At 62.3% G+C, this 20050-nt stretch overlaps 5 protein-coding genes across 5 annotated transcripts in view; 2 read left to right on the top strand and 3 right to left on the bottom strand.

Annotated features, from left to right (window-relative positions):
* Positions 1-520: 520 nt before the first annotated feature.
* Positions 521-4571, top strand: LOC311200291 (proproteinase E-like; the record flags this gene model as incomplete). The annotated part of the gene is made up of 9 exons (XM_084274492.1): positions 521-554; positions 647-723; positions 811-908; positions 1688-1822; positions 1924-2060; positions 2646-2791; positions 2873-3041; positions 3841-4078; positions 4292-4571. The coding sequence occupies 9 exons, from the start codon at positions 521-523 to the stop codon at positions 4569-4571; spliced, it is 1314 nt and encodes a 437-aa protein (XP_084130618.1).
* A 127-nt stretch (positions 4572-4698) lies between these two features.
* On the top strand, positions 4699-8740 carry TMEM269 (transmembrane protein 269; the record flags this gene model as incomplete). The annotated part of the gene is given in 12 exon segments (XM_084274493.1): positions 4699-4723; positions 6459-6563; positions 6566-6617; positions 7139-7176; positions 7179-7235; positions 7326-7352; positions 7355-7395; positions 7397-7469; positions 7563-7571; positions 7574-7636; positions 7639-7764; positions 7870-8740. Coding segments are annotated over 12 exon segments (726 nt in total). The 3' UTR covers positions 7980-8740.
* A 439-nt stretch (positions 8741-9179) lies between these two features.
* SVBP (small vasohibin binding protein) lies at positions 9180-10314 on the bottom strand. The gene is made up of 3 exons (XM_084274572.1): positions 10275-10314; positions 9528-9649; positions 9180-9398 (listed from the first exon to the last, which is right to left on the bottom strand). The coding sequence occupies exons 2-3, from the start codon at positions 9645-9647 to the stop codon at positions 9312-9314; spliced, it is 207 nt and encodes a 68-aa protein (XP_084130698.1). The 5' UTR covers positions 9648-9649; positions 10275-10314; the 3' UTR covers positions 9180-9311.
* A 1068-nt stretch (positions 10315-11382) lies between these two features.
* On the bottom strand, positions 11383-15379 carry ERMAP (erythroblast membrane associated protein (Scianna blood group)). The gene is made up of 6 exons (XM_084274521.1): positions 15251-15379; positions 14106-14515; positions 13243-13338; positions 12488-12744; positions 12278-12393; positions 11383-12141 (listed from the first exon to the last, which is right to left on the bottom strand). Exons 2-6 carry the CDS (start codon positions 14511-14513, stop codon positions 11591-11593), a joined length of 1428 nt encoding a protein of 475 aa, XP_084130647.1. The 5' UTR covers positions 14514-14515; positions 15251-15379; the 3' UTR covers positions 11383-11590.
* A 3639-nt stretch (positions 15380-19018) lies between these two features.
* PHC2 (polyhomeotic homolog 2) overlaps positions 19019-20050 on the bottom strand; it is a gene marked incomplete at its 3' end in the record, with an annotated part of 11324 nt that continues 10292 nt past the window's right edge. Inside the window, 1 exon segment of the mRNA XM_084274494.1 lies at positions 19019-19041. Coding sequence (XP_084130620.1) covers positions 19019-19041 — 23 coding nt within the window.

Genomic DNA, 20050 nt, shown 5'->3' on the forward strand with positions numbered 1-20050 from the left:
GGCAGAAGGACTGGGGGGGGGGCCACCAGGTGCCTGGGGGGAGTTAGGGACTATTGGGGTCACACTGGGGCTCTGTGGGGCACTGGGACCATAGGGTCCATGGTGTGAACCATATGGGGGGGGTTATGGGGGGCACTGGGCTGTGGGGGACACCAGGGGCTGCGAGGACATGGGGCTATGGGGGCACTGAGGACATGGGGCTGTGGATGCACAGAGCTGGGGGGGACACTGGGCTATGGGGTCTGGGGGGGGCATGTTGGGCACCAAGTCCCTGGGGGACGTGGAGCAGCACGGGAGCCACAGGGGTTTGTGGGGTCCCCACGGGGTGCAGCTGGCTGGTCACTGGGTGCCACATCCAGCCAAGGCCAAAGTTAATGGTTAAACCCCCCCGATATCCCCCCCCAGCACCCAGGTGGGTGCCGGGTGCCCATTCCCAGGGGTGCCCTTGGGTGCCCCGATAACCACGAGGGATTTAAGGCCGGTGGCCACCCCTGTGCGCCCCGACCGAGCCAGGACCACGATGCTGAGCCTCCTCCTGCTGCTGGTGGCCGGCGGTAAGGTGTCACCGACCCCCCAACCCATGTCCCCAACCTCAGGGGGGGGTGCTGGGTGTCAGGTGGGTGACGGTGCCGTGTCCCACACACAGGCAGCCGCGCCGCGGTGCTGCCAGACTCACGGGTGGTCAACGGAGAGGATGCAGAACCCTACAGCTGGCCCTGGCAGGTGTGTGAGGAGATTTTGGGGGGGGGGGAGGAATTGGGGAGGTGGCACCCAGGGGTGCTGTGACACCCACCAGTGTCCCCCCCCCAGATCTCGCTGCAGTATGAGCGGGATGGCACCTTCCGGCACACGTGTGGGGGGACCCTCATCGCGCCCAACTGGGTGATGACGGCCGCACACTGCATCTCGTGAGGGACCCCCAGGGATGGGAGGGGGGGTGCAGGGGGTGTAAGAGGGGTGCAGTGGGGGTGGTGTATGGGGTGTGTGTGTGGGTTGTATAGGGGGTGCATGGGGGGGGGTGTATGGGGGTGCTGGAGGGTGCTGAGGGGCTGGAAGAGGGTGCTGGGGGGTGCAGGGATGGGTGTAACAGGGGTGCTGGGAGGGTGCAAAGGGGTGCTGGGTGCACGGAGACTGTGCAAGGTGCAGGGAGGGGTGTATGGGGGGGACGCAGGGTGCGGGAGCAGAGGGAGAACAGGGGGGAGTGGGGATGGGTGCGTGGGGCTGCGGGGGGGTAAGGGGGTGTGGGTGGGTGCAGGGTGCCAAATGGGTACGGGGGGGGTGCAAGGAGAGGGGTGCTGGGTGCACAGTGGATGCAGGGATGAAGTATGGTATAGGGGGGCAGGGAGGGTGCAGGGTGCGTGGGGAGGGGTACAGGGTGCATGGGGGGGTGCAGGGTGAGTTGGGGGAGTGCAGGGGGGCAGGGAGGGTGCAGGGTGCGTGGGGAGGGGTACAGGGTGCATGGGGGGTGCAGGGTGAGTTGGGGGAGTGCAGGGGGGCAGGGAGGGTGCAGGGTGCGTGGGGAGGGGTACAGGGTGCATGGGGGAGTGCAGGGTATGTGTGGGGTGCACAGTGCATGGGGAGGGAGCAGGGTGCATGGAGGGGGGCAGGGAGGGATGCAGGGTGCATGGGGGGTGCAGGGAGGCCACCACTATCCCCTGCTGCCCCCCAACACCCCTGTCACCCCCAGCTCCACACTCACCTACGAGGTGGTGCTGGGCGAGTACGACATGGGGGTGGGCGAGGGTCCGGAGCAGCGCATCCCCGTCGCCTCCGACGACATCTTCGTCCATCCCAAATGGAGAAGCTCCTGCGTGGCCTGCGGGTGAGCTGGGGAGGAGAGGGGGTGCCTGGGAGGGACAGGACGGAGCTGGGGACCTGGTGTGTGTCCCCCACCCTTCCGTGACCCGTGTCCCTGTGTGGCAGCAACGACATCGCCCTGATGAAGCTGCAGCACGCGGCCGTGCTCAGTTCGGAGGTGCAGACGGGGCAGCTGCCCGCCCCCGACACCGTCCTGCCCGATGGGTACCCCTGCTACCTGAGCGGCTGGGGGCGGCTCTCCAGTGCGTGGGGCACGGGGGGGTGAGGGGGGGGGTCGTGAAGGTGGGGGGAGGGAAGGAGGGAGAGAGGGATGGAGGGAGGGAGGGAAGGATGGAGGCGTGGGGGGGTGGATGGATGGATGGACAGATGGACGGGTGGGTGGATGCGGATTGGACTCATGGAGGGATGAGGGAGAGCTGAATGGATCAGGAATGATTGGATGAAGGATGGATGGACGGGGAACGATGAGTGGATGAGGAAGGGAGGGATGGACAAGGGATAGATGGACGGATGGACAAGGGGTAGATGGAAGGAGGGATGAGGGATGGACAGATGGATGGACAAGGGATGGGTGGATGGATGGATGGATGGATGGATGGATGGATGGATGGATGGATGGATGGATGGATGGATGGATGGATGAGGGACAGATGGATGACAGATGGATCAGGGAGGGAGGGAGGGATGATAGACAACGGACACAAGTGATGATCAGTGATTGGTCCATGGTGATGGGTGGCTGATGGGTGGGTGTCCGGCCTGGGCTGTCAGTGCCCACAGGCGGGGGGACACCACGAGTGTCACCCCCTCCTAACACCCGTGTGCAGCGGGGGGGCCGCTCCCTGAGCGGCTGCAGCAGGCGCTGATGCCCGTGGTGGGCTTCGACCGCTGCACCCAGCCCGACTGGTGGGGCGCCCTCGCCATCCGCCAAACCATGATCTGCGCCGGCGGCGAGGAGAAGGCCGGCTGCAACGTGAGTGCCACGGGGAGGGGGGGATGCGGCCGCGTGTCCCATCCCCTGCCGTGCTGACACCCCCCCCTCTCCCATACCCAGGGCGACTCGGGGGGTCCCCTGAACTGCCAGGCGGAAGACGGGCACTGGGAGGTGCACGGCATCGCCAGCTTCGTCTCGGGGCTGGGCTGCGACACGCCCAAGAAGCCCACGGTCTTCACCCGCGTCTCCGCCTTCGAGGACTGGATCAGCGAGGTGGGGCTGGAGGGAGGTGGGATTTGGGGTGGGGGGTCGGGATGGTGTGGCAGTGGGATGCCAGGGTTCCATGGCACCTGGGAGCACAGTGCTGGGGAGTCAGGGTGTCAAAGCACCGGTGTACCAGGGCATGGGGGTACTGGACACAGGGGTACCGGAGTGTGGGGTGTCCTGGTGGTGGGGTCCCGGGGTGTCCTGGTGGTGGGGTGCTGGGGTGCTGTCCCCGCCTCCCTGAGCAGCTTCTCCCCCACAGACCATGAGCCAGCACTGAGCACGGAGACGGCGACCTCCTGGTGTGACAGCGGGCAAATAAAACCACAGCTCTGGCACCCACGTGTCCCTGTGCTGCAAGGGGGGAGGGCGGGCAGCTGGCGCCCAGAGCCCACAGGGGTGGGCACCCAGAGACACCCACATACACGGGGGACACCCCCCCTTCCCCTTCCCCCACTAAGGTGCCATGAGGTCACGGGGATCGCCACCCACAATCCCCCTCAGCGTGCCCCGATACCGTGGTGATGGCCACCCAGTGACTATGGGGGGACCGTCCTCCCCCGCGAGGTGCGCTGAGGCCCCAGGGATGGCCCCCTCCGGGTGCCCCATGGCCGGACAGCCACGGTTGTGGCTCTCTCCCATCGCTGTCGCTTCGCAACTGCCGTCGCCAGCGCGTGACCAGCGAACAAAGAGCCCTTTCAGTGGTGCCCGTGCTGCGGCCAGCACCCCTAGGACCCCTGGCTGGGGCACCCCATGTCCCCCCAACCCCACTCACGCACCCCATGGGGATGGGTGCTACACAAATCCCCCCCGATTCCCCCAAGGATCCGGGTGGAAAATTCCTGCGGCGGGGCGCCGGGGCTGTATAAGTTTTATTGGCCCCTCGTCACCGTGTCCCGGGGGACCTTTGCTCTCCCCGCGCCGACCCGGCATCGCCCCCGGTGTCGGCCAGAGCCGCCCCAGCACGCCACGGCCCCACGGCTATCACAGGCCCTTTGCTCGAGGCGGGGGGCTGAGGCCTCCCCAACTCATGACACCCTTGCACAAGCGCGTGTCGCCCCGGTTTGGGGGGGGACAGGGGTCACCTCACCCACCGGCGCCCACCTGAGCCAGCACGGAGAGGAGGGGGCACTAGCTGTGCCTTCCCAGACACTGGTACCGATAGAGCCCCGGCACCCAGTGCTGTGCCCAGGGATACGGCAGTGGGCGCGGGGAGCGCGGTGATGCCGCGGCAGCGTGGGTGCCACGTGCGCGGTGTGGGTGCCGTGAGCACAGCGTGGGCGCCGCGTGCGCGTGGGACAGGGTGATCCACGCCTGGAGCGGGCGCTACGAGCCCGGCGAGGGTGGGTACCACGAGGCCGGGGCTGGCATCGGTGCCCATCAACCTGGCACGGGTGCCGCGGGGCTGGCACGGCCGCCTGGGCCCCCCCCCCCCTCCCCGGGGGGCAGCTCCTCCCTCGCCGGCAGTGCCAGGCGCCTCCGAAAGCCCCCGTGTCCTCTGGCCGGACCCACCCCCGGCGCGGTGACTCAGCCGGTGAAGCCTTTCCTTATATAACGCCTCACACCGGGGCGAGCGCCCGCCGAAGCCTCCCTGCCTCAGTTTCCCCTCGCCGGGGCATCATCCCCATCACCAATCATCAACCATCAATCACCGTCTCTGCGTCGTTGCCAGCGCCGCAGCCATGTGGATGGTGTCACCACCCGTCGGTAAGTGCCAGCTTGACACCCCAATGCCACCCAGCCCCTTCTCAAGGTGTCTTTACCCTCCCCTCCCCCCCCAAATCCTGATGCACCCCGAAAATCGCCGCGTCGGGGGGTCCAGCGGGGAAGTTTGGGTCAGGGGCTGAGTGCCGCTTGCTCAGCCCTGCAAATTGGGGCAGAAAAGCATCTAAACAGCAAAGCAGCCTCAAAAACTGGATTAATTCCACACCTCTTCTGGCCAACCCCCTTTTTCCCCTCGTCTTTAGGGGAGCGACACCCCCTGGGGGGGTCAGAAGCCTCCCCCCCATTGCGCAGATGGAATTACCTGCTGAGAACCAAACCCACCGGTTTTTAGCCCCAAAAAATAGCAGTGAAAGGCAGGGGCAGGGGCATGGGGTGGGGAAATCACCTCCCAGCCCAGCCTTTTGTTTGTGGGGCTGGAAACAGGCACCGTGGTGATGCCCAGGGATTGTGATGCTCACCGGCTCCCGGTGGAACAGCAGCACCGGTAACTCTCCCTTGGGGCCTGATCCTGCCCGGTGCTGGGGAGGGTGGGGATGGTTCTATCTGGCTCCGCCATCACCCGGGGTTTTGCCCCTTTGGCATTCAAGGATCCCCAAAACCCTATTGGATTCACCCCGAAAGAGGTTAAGAAAGAGGCCACGGTGACTGGCATGAGCTCAACCCCCCCTAAAACCCACCGGATCTGGTAAAATCCACACAGCCAGAGCCCCAGCCCCGGCAGAACCAGGGGGGATTTTCCATCCCCACCAGCCCGGCTCAGCCCGTACCGGTAGCTCGGGGCGCGGTGTCCAAAGGTCAGCGGCGGTGGCCGCATCCATCCCACCGCCGGCACGCTGAGCCACCCACCCGGGCTGTAGGATTCCCCAAGCCAGGAATACATTTGAATTCCTCACAAATTAGGGGTTTAGGGGTTGGTTTGGTGGTTTTTTTTGAGGGGGAGAGGGGGTTGTTGTTATTTTTTCACGCCCCAGGAGCCGTTTTTGGGCGGCGTTTGGACAAGGAATCGGCCCCAGGCTCAGGCAGGAGCGGGTATAACAGGGGGGGTGTGGGGAGGGGAGGGGGGTGGTTTTTGTTTTGCTCTGACGTGCTGTTTTCTTTCAGATGAAGGATCTCACCAGCTTGCCTGGCTTTGGGACCACGGCACAGGCAGGGTGCAAAGCCCACTAGTAGGACATGACCCTTAAACCCTCTCTCTAAAGCTTAGCTTTATAGGTATATAAGATCAACAGAGCTTAAAACCGGGGTTGCATTTTAGTCTAAAGCTGGGGTTTGAGTTTCTTTTTTCTTTTTTCTTTTATTTTTGGGGTTTTTTTGGGTTTTTTGACAGTTCTTTTATTGGTTGGTTTGGTTTTATCATGGCAATGATAAGAGGCAGGGCTTGCAAAACAACCGACCAACCAACAAGCCTTTAAGACACCCCCCCACAATCCCTGCTCAGGGGATTCACTTTGAGGAGGGGGAACAACCAGCAAGGCAGATAGACCCCCCCCCACCCTCTTATCTGTTGCCTTCCCACCCCAAAAATCTCCTCCAGCCCCTTCCCAGCACTGGAAGAGGCCAGGGAGGGGGGTGTGGAGGGGCTGGGGGGTTTTGCATTCCCCAGAACAACTCGTTAACCTCGTTGGGGAGGGGTGTGTTTAAATCCCCCCTCACACCCCTTGGTTAGGAACTGGGTGTGGGGTTCTGCTGCTCACCCAAAGCCTCGGCGGGGCTGCAGGTATTTTCCAGTCTACGAAGAAGCTGTTCCTGAGCGAGCGAGCGGGCCGGGGCCGGACGCTGGAGTTCATCCGGAGGAACGCTGCCAACGGGCTCTCCGTGGCCAACCTGTTGCGGGGCTCGCCTCCATCCTCTGCAGCCTCACAGGTAGGGAGAGAGGGTAGAAGGAGAAGGGGGGTAAAGTCAAGGGGTTCTGAGGAAGGGGGGGATTCACCCCTTGGAGCAGCCTCCCCTATGGAGAGAGGCTGAGGGAGCTGGGCTGGGTCAGCCTGGAGAAGAGAAGGCTGTGGGGGGACCTCATTGCAGCCTCCAGTCCCTGAAGGGAGCAGAGGAACAGGAGGGAATGGGCTTGTTAAAGGGCAGAGACTGGCAGGACAAGGGGGATGGATTAAAGCTAAAGGAGGGGAGGTTTAAATTAGATATTAGGGGGGACTTCTTTCCAGAGAGAGTGGTGAGGGGCTGGAACGGCTGCTCAGAGAGGGGGTGGGTGCCCCATCCCTGGGGTGTTCAGGGCCAGGTTGGATGGGCCCTGGGCAAACTTGTGTAGCTCCAGGCCTGGAGGTTGGTGTCCCTGCCTGTGGCAGGGGGTTGGAGCTCTGGGACCCTTGGGGTCCCTTCCAACCCAGACCAGTCTGGGATTCTATGATTCTGTGATTTTTGCCCCTCTCTCCCCCCTCCCAGGCAGTACCACTACTCATGCTGGCTGCTGCTGGTGGGGTTCTACTGGATCTGGCTGACGGTGCCGTTGCCCGCCGGCTCGATGCCTGCTCGGCCTTGGGTGAGTCTGTCCCACCGGCCTGGTAAACTCATCACCCCGGTTTATCCCTCTCCATACCAATCCAGTAAGGGGCCGGTTTGCTGCCTGTAGGTGCCAAACTGGATGATTTTGCTGACTTCACACCTTCGGGCTGGCTACGGCGCTGCTGCTGCAGCCACGTGGGTGTCCTGGATGGGCTGCTGGCCATCGCCTACGTGATGGCTGTGTTTGCTCGCCTCTGCTTCTTCTCCAGCGGTGAGATGGCACCTGGGGGGAGAGAGGAAGGTTTTAGGGTGGGTTTTAGGGTGGGTTCCCCCCTGTTCTTCAGGCTGAACGTCTTGCACCCAGCAGGGATCCCCTCACCTACCGAGGGCTGCCCTGTCCCTACGCCTCCTCGCTGCTGGTGGGCACCTTCCTGCTGACAGGGGGAACATCACCCTGCTCTGCATCACCGCCACCATCATGATCCTCTTCATGGTCGATCAGGGTTTCTACCCCCACGACAAAGTGCTGGAGTCCCAGCTCTGGAAGAAAGTGGTTTATGCCGGAGGTAAGGACAGGGACATTAATTAAAGCGTGGTGGGGGGGTGTTAATTAAAGGCATGCAGGCGGTAGAGGAAGGGGTGGGTGCCAAAAAGCTCTTCCCCATCCGCAGGGGTGGCGACTGTTCTGTTCTCACCGGCGACGGTGGCTTCCCGTCTATGCCTCGCCTGGTCGACGTCCTACATCATCTTCCCCTTCGCCGTCTGGAGCTGCAAAGCCTGAGCCTAGTAAAGCCTTCCTCTTCCTCCTCTCCCTCCTCGCTCTCCGCGCCGCCTCCTCTGCGGCACCGTCTCCTTGGCTCTCCTCACCGACCCCGACCTGCGGCGGAGCCTGGTTAGAGAAAGGGGAATGATTGACCTTGGCTTTGGGGAGCCCCCAAAATACCCTCCCCCAAATACCCTCCTCAAGTACCCTCCTCAAAGTACCCTCCTCAAAGTACCCGCCTCAAAGTACCCTCCTCAAAATACCCTCCTCAAAATACCCTCCTCAAAATACCCTCCCCAAAGTACCCTCCCCAAAGTACCCTCCCCAAAGTACCCCTCCCCAAAGTACCCTCCCCAAAGTACCCTCCCCAAAGTACCCTCCCCAAAGTACCCTCCCCAAAATACCCTCCCCAAAATACCCTCCCCAAAGTACCCTCCCCAAAGTACCCTCCCCAAAGTACCCTCCCTGCACCCCGTCCCTCGTCGAGGGGGGTAGATGAGCGAACCCCTTTCCCCTGCTACAAGAACAACAGCTCCACTCCGGAGACCCCCAACCCCTTCACGTGACATTTAGGGCTCACCACCACCACTGCACGTTAATTTATTAAGAGGGGGAGGTTCACACCCCAAAAATGAGGACGCCCCCTCCCTGGGGTTGGGGGGGAAGCCGCTGAACAAATCTCCAGAGGGTTTGACACCCGCTTCACCCGCAGAGTTTCGGTATTTATTGTGTTCCCTGTGGCTGTAAGGAAAGAATCTCTCTAAAGTGTTTTATTTCCCACTCTCCCCCGCCCCCACCTTTGTCATGTCCACTCGCTGGGGCTGCAGGAGGGAGGTGGAAGGGGTAAAAAGGGGATCAGAACTCTCTGGAAAGCTGGAGCACGCCGGACGGGAGTGCAGTGGCTGGACAGCCCAGGGCGTGTGGGTGGAGGAAGGAAACGAAGGTCAAACCTTGCGCCGAGTTGAGAAGAGAAACACTTGAGGGTCCCCAGGGAAGCTCCTGAGGCGCCAGCAGCTGCAAGAGCTGGATGAAGCCGAGTCCAGGCACCGGTGGGGCAGGACCTTGGCAGGGAACGGGTGGGCTGAAGGCCGGAGCTGGCAGCCGGTGGCCGCAGCTGCTCTGGCCCCCGGCCCTGATCCAGCCACCCCCACGCCATTCCCACCCGGCACCGGGGTGGGATGGAGACACCGGCGCTACTCAGGGACCAGGAGCCAGAGAAACGTGGAATTGCCACAAGTTTTATTTAAAAAAACCCCAGAGTTTTATGGTAATAAATAACAAAAGGGTTAAAAAAAGTGGTGGGGGGGGAGCAGCAGATGGGAGGGTCCAGAGTCGTTTTGGGGGGCTGCCTCACTCGCCAGAGGCCTGCATCTGCTTGCAGAAGGAGTCGAACTGCTGCTGCTCCAGCTCTGTCATCACTCGGTTGAGGGCATAGATCTGGGGGAAGGGGGGAGAAGAGGTGATGGGGGTGGGGATTCAGCCCCAGCCTTGCTGCCCGACCCCCTCCCGCATCCTGCTGTGAACCTCCCCCCCCCCCCCCCCCCCCCCCCCCGCCAGGTCACTCACCTCCGCCCTCTGCCTCTGCTTCAGCTCCTGCTGGGCCGATTTCTGCTTGGCCTTCTCCAGCCGGGCTGCTGGCTCCCGGGGCCTCGGCCTCTCCTTCCGCCCGGCCCCGCTCGGCTCCATGGCTGAGGCGGCAGGGGGAGGGAGACAGTCACCGAGGGGCCCTCACCTTTCCGGTCAGCCCAGGGCCCTACGTTGTCCCCCGCCCTCTCAGCCCTCCATGTCCTCCTCTACCTCCTCAGACAGCACCTCCCCAGTAGCCCCCCCCACCCCATATCCTCCCCTACCCCCTCAGGCCCCCAGGTAAGCCCCCCATGTCTTCTCCTGCCCACTCAGGCCCCCCCGAAGTAGCACCTCATGTCCTCCCCTGCCCCCTCAGGCCCCCAGGTAAGCCCCCCATGTCCTCCCTTACCCCCTCAGGCCCCCCAGACTGCCCCCATGTCCTCCCCTGCCCCCTCAGGCCCCCCAGACTGCCCCCCATGTCCTCCCCTGCCCCCTCAGGCCCCCCAGGCAGCCCCCCCATGCCCTCCCCTGCCCCCTCAGGCCCACAGGCAGCCCCCCCATGTCCTCCCAACGCTCCCCGCCCCCTCAGGCAGCCCTCCCCCCCGTCCCCTCAGCTCCCCCATTTCCTCCCAGGCTCCCTCCGCCCCCCGGGCCTGCAGCTCGGGCCCTGGCCCGCGGCCTGTGACCCCCTCCCAGCCGACTTGGAACCCCCTTGAGCACCCCCACACCCCCCCCCAGCCCCGGTACCGGCGGGGCCCTGCCCGGGGCAAGATGGCGGCCAAGCCCCGCCCGCTCGGGCTGCGGCGCAGGCGCAGAGTGCCTCAGGGGCAGCGGGGGTGCCCCCCCCTCACCGCGCATGCGCAGGCAGCTGCCGCCGCAAGCCCAAGCGGAGCCTGCGAAGGCGCTGGGAGTTGAACGGTGCCACCTGGCGGCCGGGCGGACAGTGACCGCGGTGCGGTCCCAGTGTCCCCAGTACGGTCCCAGTATGACCCCAGTACGATCCCAGTGCCCCCAGTTATGTCCCTGGTATGATCCCAGTGCCCCAGTACGGTCCCAGTATGACCCCAGTACTATCCCAGTGCCCCCAGTATGTCCCTGGTATGATCCCAGTGTCCCAGTATGGTCCCAGTATGACCCCAGTACGATCCCAGTGCCCCCAGTTATGTCCCTGGTATGATCCCAGTGCCCCAGCACAGCGCCAGTGACCCTGGTACAATCCCAGTGACCCCGGTATGATCGCAGTAACCCCAGTACAATTCCAGTACGACCCCAGTACGACCCCAGCACAATCCCAGTAACCCCAGCGTTATCCCACTGCCCTCACAAGCCCAACCCCACACACCGCTTACCTCCCACTCCACAGCCCATCCCCCCATCCACACGCAGCCCTGGGACAGGGCCCAGACAGGTACAGGATGGCCGCCACATCCCTCCCACAGCCCCCTGCCCAGGAGCTGCCCCCACCCAGCAGCACCCCCAGGACCGTGCCAGTATGACACACATCACCCTGTGGGGCACAGTGTGTCACAACACCCCATGGCACCGTGACCCAGGCTCAGCCCCGAGCAGTACGTACATCACGAGGGGCCACTGGGCGCCATGGGACATACACCATGGAACAGTGAGGTGGCACAACACGGTGTGTGGCAGCATGGGTGGCACTGTGCTACATGTACAGCGTGACACGGTACAGCACGGCCTACCCCAGCACAGCACAGCCCCGGCGCGGCCCCAACACCTACGGCACGCTGCGGTGCCCACGGCACGGTGCAACACAGCACACTGCGTAGCCACAGGGCCCAGCCCGGCGCGGCCCCGCGCGGGGGGTCTCCACCACCCAGCCCCTTTTCTCCAAATCCTTTTATTGCAGCAGCCCGGACCCCCACCCTGCACCACCGGGGACCCTCCTGGCAGCACAGGATGGGGTGAGGGGGGATAATGGCAAGGCCGGATCCTGCCCAGCGCCCTGGATCCCGCCGATCAGCCCAAACCTCCCCGGGATTAAAACCCCCAGGGATGAGGCAACACCCAAGGTGTGCCAGGGAGGGCCCCAAGCAGCCCCGTCAGATGCGAACGGTGTTGATGCGGAGGGGTTGGACATTCTTCCCGTTGGCGTGACTCTGCCCGGGGCTGAAGTAGGAGCAGAGCTTCCCAGGAAACCTCTCCCGGAAGGTGTAGAGCCAGGACATGTCGTCGGCGTTGTAGAAGATGAGAAGCCCCTTGTCATAGTCCAGGAAGACCCCCACCTTCTCCAGCTTGCTCTTGACGTTGAGCCGCGTCCAGGGCTCGGTGCAGGCGCTGTACTGGTTCCCGTCGTGCATGACGATGCAGTAAAAGCCTCGGCTGGGTTGGATTTGGATGCTGCCCTTGCGGGTTACGGCTTCGTGGGCCAAACCGATCATCCACTGGGTCTTCTCAGAGACCACCACCTCCCAGTAGTGCACCCCGCCGCCGAACGCCTCCGAGCCCAGGACCGAGACCTCCACGTCGAAGCGTTTAGGGGAGTCCTGGAGGGGTTGGGGGTGCAGGTTGCCATAGGCCACGATGGTGCAGTCGTCGGAGAGGATGAGGCGATGGTGAGCCGTGCCGGGGTCCAGCGTCAGCGCCGCCGGCACTGGGGGGTTGGGACACACAGATACAGGGGACAAAGAGGATAAACACCCACACAACCTCACACGACACCACTGCTGTGTCCCCATCCCAGTGTGTTCCCATCCCCCAGCAGGGACACCCCCGCCACCGTCGCTCACCGGGATGAATATCCTGGAAAAGGGATTTCCAGATGGTGTACTGCAGCGGGCCCGTGTACTTGGAGGTGGGGAAGTCCTCGTAGGTCAGGTTGGTCTCGTGGATTTTCCCCTTCAGCCTGCCAAGGAGAGATGACGGACAAGAGGGGACGCGACGCCGGGAAGCGGGGAGGGCGGTGGGGGACACCCCGCCGTCACCTCGGCGTCACCCACCTCTCGGAAAGGGAAGCGACTCCGGCTAAGAAGACGTGTTTATCGGCTTCGGCCAAGCGCTCCTGGAGGATCTGGCTGCCCTCCTGCACCTTGCGGAGCTGCTGGCTGTACCGCTGGATCTTCTGCTCGATGTCGGTCAGCGTCCGCGCCGTGTCGGCCTCCAGCTCCTCCAGCATCGCCTTCTGCCGCTCCCGCAGCAGCCGGTGCAACCGCTCGAAAGCCTCCCCGATTGTCACCCGCAGGCTCTTGGCTGAGGACTTTTGGGGTGTCAGGACAAGCCCTCCTGCCCCCCCTTCATTCCAAAAGAAACCCCAAAACCTGTCCTGACCCTTCCGTGAATCCCTTAGTTCCCCAAAGAAACCCCTCCAAGCACTGTTAGCCCAAGTGATGCCATGGATGGATATCCAAGGATGGATATCCAAGGATGGATATTGCATCCTGCACCCCTACAGAAAACCTAAACAAGAAAATACCCCCCCACACCTCCTCATCACCCCTGGGGATGGAGAGGAAAACCAAACCTCGCCGAAAGGCAAAGCCTGGCACAAGGAGGCAGTAAATGTAACCCCCACCTCATTTAACTGATAAATAAAGAAGGAGGAACAACTTGACGGGGGGTTTTGGGGTACCAGGGATGGGAAAAATGCAGCACATCTGTCAATGTGAGGGGGTCTGGGGTCTTTGAGGTCCCAAAACCCGGTCGGCGAGGGTCAGGGTGTTTTGGGGAGGGGGTACAGCCATGTCCCTGCTCCTACCTTGGTCTCAGCCAGCTGCCGTTTGAGGAGGTGCAGGGCTTCGGTGTGGCCGCGCTCGCTCTCCTGCAGCCCCTGGAGCTGCTCCTTCAGCTCCCGCTGGGGAGAAACCAGGGAAAACCAGGGATTCAGGGGAAAAACCCAATCAAGGATCCCAGAGGGCAGGTTTCCTGCCAAAACCTGGGGTGACAGGGAAAGGGAAAGGGGAGCGTGGGGGTGGCAGGGGCACGGTTGGTCCAGGGAGGAGTTGTGGGGTGGGTAATGAACTGGGGGAGGTGATAACGTGGGGGGCAGCTTGGCAGATCTGTGGGGGCACAGCAGATCCCAAAGGACCCCCCTGAAGATGGATGGAGAAGGGGGGATCCCACGGGAGCAGCTGCAGAAGCGGGTGGGGATTGATGGCCAGACAGACGGATGGGAGGAAAGCACAGGGCTGACCCTGATGGGGACAGAAAGGCTGTGGGGATGGAAGGATGGACACCAACGCTGAGGCAGGAGGGGACAGACAGACGATGGAGTTGAGGGGAGCAGCTCAGGGCTGGGGATCTTGGAGGGATGATGGTTTTGGGCTAGGGAGGAGCGGAGGGGTGGGATGGGTGGGTGGATGGATGGATAAAGGGAAGGATGGATAAAGGGATGAATGGACAGAGGGATGGATAGATAAAGGGAAGGATGGATGCATGGATAGATGGATAAAGGGATGAATGGACAGAAGGATGTATGGATAAAGGGAAGGATGGATGGAAGGATGTATGGATAAAGGGAAGAATGGATGGATGGATGGATGGATGGATGGATGGATGGATGGATGGATGGATAAAGGGAAGGAAGGATGGATGGATGGACAGGTGGACAGACTGACCCACCTGCAGCTCCTCGAAAGCATCATCCACATTGGTGACCTGGTGCTGCTCGTGCATGGCGGGCTCGTCGCAGAAGAAGCAGACGACAGTGCGGTCGGTGAGGCAGAAGAGCTTGACCTTCTCGTGGTCTTTGCAGGGGAAGGGGCTGCGCTGGGCGCCCAGGATGGCGTCCAAGGGAAAGGCGCTGTAACGCTCCACGATATTGGCCAGCTTGAGGCTGGGTACCAGGGTGGGCTCGGTGAAGGTCCGGCGACACTCGGGGCAGTCGCGGGTGCCCTGGGGCTCCTGCCGTACCCAGTGCTCGGTGATGCACCGGCGGCAGAAGTAGTGCTCACAGCCAAAGCTCACCGGGTCCTGGTAGATGCTCAGGCAGATGGAGCAGAGCAGCTCGTCCTTCAGGCTGCAGGCCATGGCTGGGGGGTGCAGATGGGGATGGAGGGGTGCTGGGGAAGGCTTGGTGGGGGGAATGGGGGGCCTGAGGGTGAGGCTGCACATGAAGGGGTGGGGAGGGGGGCTGGGATGGGGGGGGGGGGGGTTGGGCCAGTCAGGATGCAATAGGGGTGTGAATAGGGGGCCTGGGGAGGTGCAATGGGGCATCAGGTTGCAATGAGGGGTTGAATGGGGGAGTTGTAGTGGGGGGGGGTCTGGATGCAACGGGGGGGGGGCAGTTGGGGGGATTAGGGAGTCATCAGGCTGCAATGGTGGGGTTGGAGGGTCAGACAGCAATGGGGGTTGCAATGGGGGGTTGAATGGGGGGATTGGAGGGTCAGGCTGCAATGGGGAGCTTGCAAGGGAGCGGGGCTGAGGGGTTAGGCTGCAGTGGGGCGCGCTGGGGGTGATGTCAATATGGGGAAGCCCCGGGGGGAAATCAATGGGGTTGCCACGGGGGTGGAAAGGGGGCGACGCTGCCGTGGGGCAGCCCGGGCGTGAGGGTGCAACGGAAGCACCCGGGGAGGGGGGTGGCTGCAGAGGGGGGCCCAGGGCGAAGCTGCACCGGGCAGACGTGGGTTCGAGGCCGCCCCCCCCCGCCGCTCCCGCTGCCTCCAGGACCCGGGTTCGAGACCGCCCCCCGCCCCGAGCCCCTCCGAGGCCGCGGGTTCGAGGCCGCCCCCCGTCTCCTCCCGCCCGCCGGCGCCCGCTGCCCTCACCCAGCTGCAGCCGGTGCCGGTTCCCTCTGCCGGTGCCCGGGAAGGGACGGAACGATCCCACCGCCGCCTCACAACGCGCCCCGCCGCGACGGGCGGGGGGGGGGGGCGGAATGGGCGAGGAGGAGGAGGGGGCGGGGCCGCGGTGCACTTCCTGCCCGCCCCCTTCCCCCCCCCCCCCCCCCAGCCACAGTGGTACCGCCCCCGCCCCACTGTCCCCCGCGCGGCGCGGCCCACCGGAGCGCACCACCGCCCGCCCGCGGGGGGGGAGGCGCTTAAAGGGGCCGCGGCGCTGCTGAAGGGGGGGCTCTTAAAGGGACCGCGGCGCTCGGGGGGGCCCCCTCGGGAGCGGCTCCCCGGGCTCTGCCCGGGGCTCCAGCCCGACCCTCGGTCCAGCGGCCCCCACCCCGCGGCATCTCCACCCGTGTCCTGCCACCTCCAGCTGTCTGTCTGTCTGTCCGTCCAGCCAGCCACCTCCCATTTGCCCAGCCAGCCCTCTGTCTGTTCTTTTGTCCGTCCATCCAGCTGCACATACGCCCCTCGCTCCCCTGTCCGGCATTCTCCCTGTCCATCCCTCAACCCCTCCACACCCCACATCCATCCTTCTGTCCATCCTGCTGTCTGTCCATCCCTCTGCCTGTCCATCCATCCATCCATCCATCCATCCATCCATCCATCCAATCCATCAATCCATCCAATCTGTCTGTCCACCCCCCCAGCTTTCTGTGCCCACTCCACAGTGTCACCCCTGCAGGGGACCCGTGGGGACAGGGGACACCACAAGTGACACTGGCACAGATACTGGTGCCAAAACACCCTGTTTTGCTCCAAATTTTCCCAATTTGGCCACAATTCACAGTGAAAGGACTTTGGGTGATGGGCATCAGCTGTCCCCTCCCATGTCATGGCGATGGCCCGCCATGGCAGTGGGACCCATGGGGACCCAAGGGGATTGATGGGGACCAGTGGGCTTTGCCAGCGCCATCTGCCCCATGGGGAAGCTTTGCCCCCACCTCCAATCCCCCAGGGAGCCCTGGAGACCCTCAAGGACCAAACAAGCCAGAGGACAGGGGCCCCCAACCTGGGCGTGCAGGGGACAAGAGGCTCTGGGGCTGGGAAGATGGCGGCAGAGGGGACACACACACAGAGACACAATCCCCTGGTGTGTGTGTGTGTGTGTGTGTGTGTTGGGGGGGGTTCAGCCACATATTTCAGCAGCAGCGTGAACGCCTGGCCAGGAGCCAAAGGGAACAAACTCTTCAGCTTTCACCGCCGAATTGCCCTGCTCTGGTTACCAGCACCCCCATTTTCTCCATCCCCCAGGGTTACCCCCCCACACACACACCACCCCCACCCCTCACCAACCCCTTATATCCCTTCCCCTCCTTTCAGGGAACAACCACCCACGTTGTTTCTCTTCCCACCAGGCCCGAAAAGCACGGGGTGGGGGGGAGGAGGTGGGGGGGGGGGCCGGGAAAAGAAATAAATATATATATGTATAAAAAAAATAAACCCACATGGGTTTGGTTTTTTCCTTGCTTGTTTTTCTGCATCAGGAATTCAGGTCTCGTCTCCCCTCGAGACCCACCGGGGAACTGAGGAACGGCTGAAATTAAACCATCAAAGAGCCGCGCCGGCGAGCGGGGCCTGGGCCAGCTCTGCCTGAGTGCAAAAAAGCAAAGCCCCCCCCATCCTCCCCTCCAAAAAACCCCTTCCAGCTCAGTTCTCTGGGCTGGGAGAATCCAATCCTGGGTTGTTAATGAGTTATTAATTAATTTATATCCCGAGCGTGTGGCTGGAATCGCTGGGAAATTTGGGGAGGGGGTGGTGGTGAAGCATCGTCCTGCCCCGACCACGTGGCAGCCGTCGCTTGTGAGGCAACGAAGGGAAACCGCGGGGCCGGGTGTGTTTGGGCAAACAGGGGAAATTAATCCTGGTTAATTAGTAAATTGGCTTCGTTACCTCTTGGTAACCCCAATGTGAGCCGGGGGCAGGGGGAGGGGGGGGGGATTCTGCTGTGCCTTGATTCCTGTTGGGTTTTTTGGGGTATATTTGTGTGTGTGTGTGGTTCCACAGCCCCTCCTCTACCCCATCTCCACCACACCGGCGGATGCCAAGGTGGTGCAAGGGCCTAGTGGTTTGGCAAAGCGCCGCCATGCGCCTGGCGGGCAGGGAAAAGGCGGCTCCTTCCCACGCGTGCCGCGTGTGCCGGCTCTGCCCGCGGGACGCTGGCGGCTAAGGGAGGCCCCTGAACCCCGGTGCTGGAATTTTCCCTCCCCGTCGTCGCCGGATGAATCGGCGCTGCCGGCGGCATGGGCGCGCCGTGACGTGCCCGCTCGGCTCTTGGTATGCGTGCCTCCATCCCGGCATGGCTTTTCCCTTTGGAGCTGAGGAGGAGAGCCGGGAGCATCCCTCCACTATCACCTTGCTGGGTTTTAAGCCCGGCCTGGCTAGGCTGGGTTTAAGGGGTCCCTTCCTCACGGTGTCGTGGGGAGGGGACTTCAGCCAAACCCCCACCTCAGAGAGCGCCAGGCCGAACAAAGCCGCCCGCGTTGGCTCTTTTCATCTCCTAAGTGCTTTACAAACATTAACTAATTAATCCTAATTAACTCGTTACCTAATTAGAACCAAACGGCCCTCCCATTTACAGGGAGAAATTCCTGCACCCTCATTCCCTCCCCCCCTCCCCAAAAAAATCCCACCCCAAAACCTTCATCAGCTTTTGGCAAAGCCTGTCCTCAGTTCCCCTCTTCCCCAGCCGCCCTGGTTCCAAGGTGAAACTCCCAATTTGGGGGATCACTGACCCCAAGAAGTTGGGAACAAGGATCTTCACCCATCCAACCTGCAAACGAAGATCTTCACCCACCCACTGGGAATTCCGTGGCATCATCGGTGCCCACCGCAGCCTCCCCGCTGCAGGGAAACTCCTCCTGGGACAGGAGGTGGATGTTTCCAGCGTGGTTTTTCATGGCAACCCAGGGATGTCTCGTGAAGGAAAGGAGCTGATGGGATGGCTGGAGTTTTGGAGAGGCATTTCCCAATGATGTCCCTGCCTGGTGTCCTGGATAAAGGCTTTGGGGACACCAACACCACCCATCAGACACCATGTTATCCCAGTGCAACACCCCACGCTGCTCCCCATCAACACCCTACCTCACCCGAGGGGTTTCACCAAATCCAACTCAGTGGTGATGCCAGACCTGCTCTGGAGATGCTGCTCCGGTGCCGGGGGTGGGTGGAGGGGGGGAGCACACAGGTGTATCAGCCCCAGGGCTCTGCCGAAACCCTCCCGGCGCTGATTTCCAGCACTGATTTCCCTCTGCTCCTGCCTTCCCTTCCTTTTAATCGCGGTCAGATCTATCCCAGGGGCAAAACCAGCCTTGGAAACATCTTTTTTTATATCCTTTTTTTTGGGGGGGGGTGAGGGGGGGAAGAACCAAGCCTTATTCCCTGCATTTTGCAGCGCCGGGATGGAGACGGGCACGGGGTTTATTCTTCCCATTTTATTTATTTCTTTCCTAATCCCTGCATACCAGCCACCTCCCCAGGAAAGGGGCCCCTTTCCCACACCCAAGATTAAATCCCAACGTTAAGATGGGGAGGGAAAACCCAAACAACCCAACCCTGGAGCGTTGCTGATCTCAGCCTCAACCAGGACAGTCCCAAACTCAGGGGGGGTTTGCCCCACACCATCTCCTCCCAATGTAGATTTGGGGGGTGGATAACCCCTTTCCTGAGAAAGCTGAGAATCATCTAAACTGGTGTGGAGGTTTAAAACCACTGGTTTCGTAATCCTGGCCAAAAAAAAAGAGAGAGAGATCTATAAAAATAATCCAGAATAAAAAATCCCAGCAGCTGAAAACCCCGGTGCTGTGGGAGAAGTGAAAGTCCCATGACAATAAAAGAGATGATGGGGAATTTGGTGGGGCTTGAGGGACACATGATGGTCTGGTCTCTCCTGGTGTCCTGTTTTGGGGTGACACCAGCCTTGAGAGGGAATTGGGAGGGGTCAGGAGCAGGAGGAGAGGGTTTGGATGGCTGGTTTGGGCTCTTGGCTGAGTTGAGGATGGGTCTGGTGGGGAAATGTTGGGGGACAAGGGGTGCAAGGCCAGATGGTGGTGCTCAGCAAGGGGTGGGGATATGGGTAGGGGACACAGACAGACCCAAGGGAGCACCAGTGGGGGACAGCACCTCTTCCCCAGCACTGTCACCACGGCCAGGACCTTCCCCGTGGTCTTCATGCTCCTCTGCTTGCCCAGGGCAGCTGCATAAGGATGCCCACTCCTCTGGAGAGCTCTTGGAAGCTCATTCCACCTCATTCCATCCCACCACATTGCACTTCATCCCATCCCCATCCCATCCCATCCCATCCCATCCCATCCCATCCCATCCCATCCCATCCCATCCCATCCCATCCCATCCCATCGCACTTCATCCCATCCCAACCTACCTCATTCCCATCCCATCTTCACCTCATTCCATCCCATCCTATCCCCATCCCAGTTCACTCCATCCCATTCATATCCTGTCCTGTCCCACCCCATCCCATTTCACCCCGTTTCACCCCAATCCCATTTCACCCCAACCCCATCTGATTTCACCCCATCTAATCCCACTTCACCCCATCCCATCCTACCACTTCACATCCGATTTCACCCCATCCTATCCCCATCCCATGTCCATCCCATCTCACCCCATCCCCATCCCACCCCCCTGCCCATTTGGGCTGAAAACAACCCCCAGTTTGGGCTGCTTTGGGTGCCTGAAGGTTTTACTTTTAACCCCCCTGGGGGGACCTCAGGG

This window comes from Gallinula chloropus (genome assembly GCF_964237585.1).
Source record: "Gallinula chloropus genome assembly, chromosome: 23".
NCBI lineage: Eukaryota > Metazoa > Chordata > Aves > Gruiformes > Rallidae > Gallinula > Gallinula chloropus.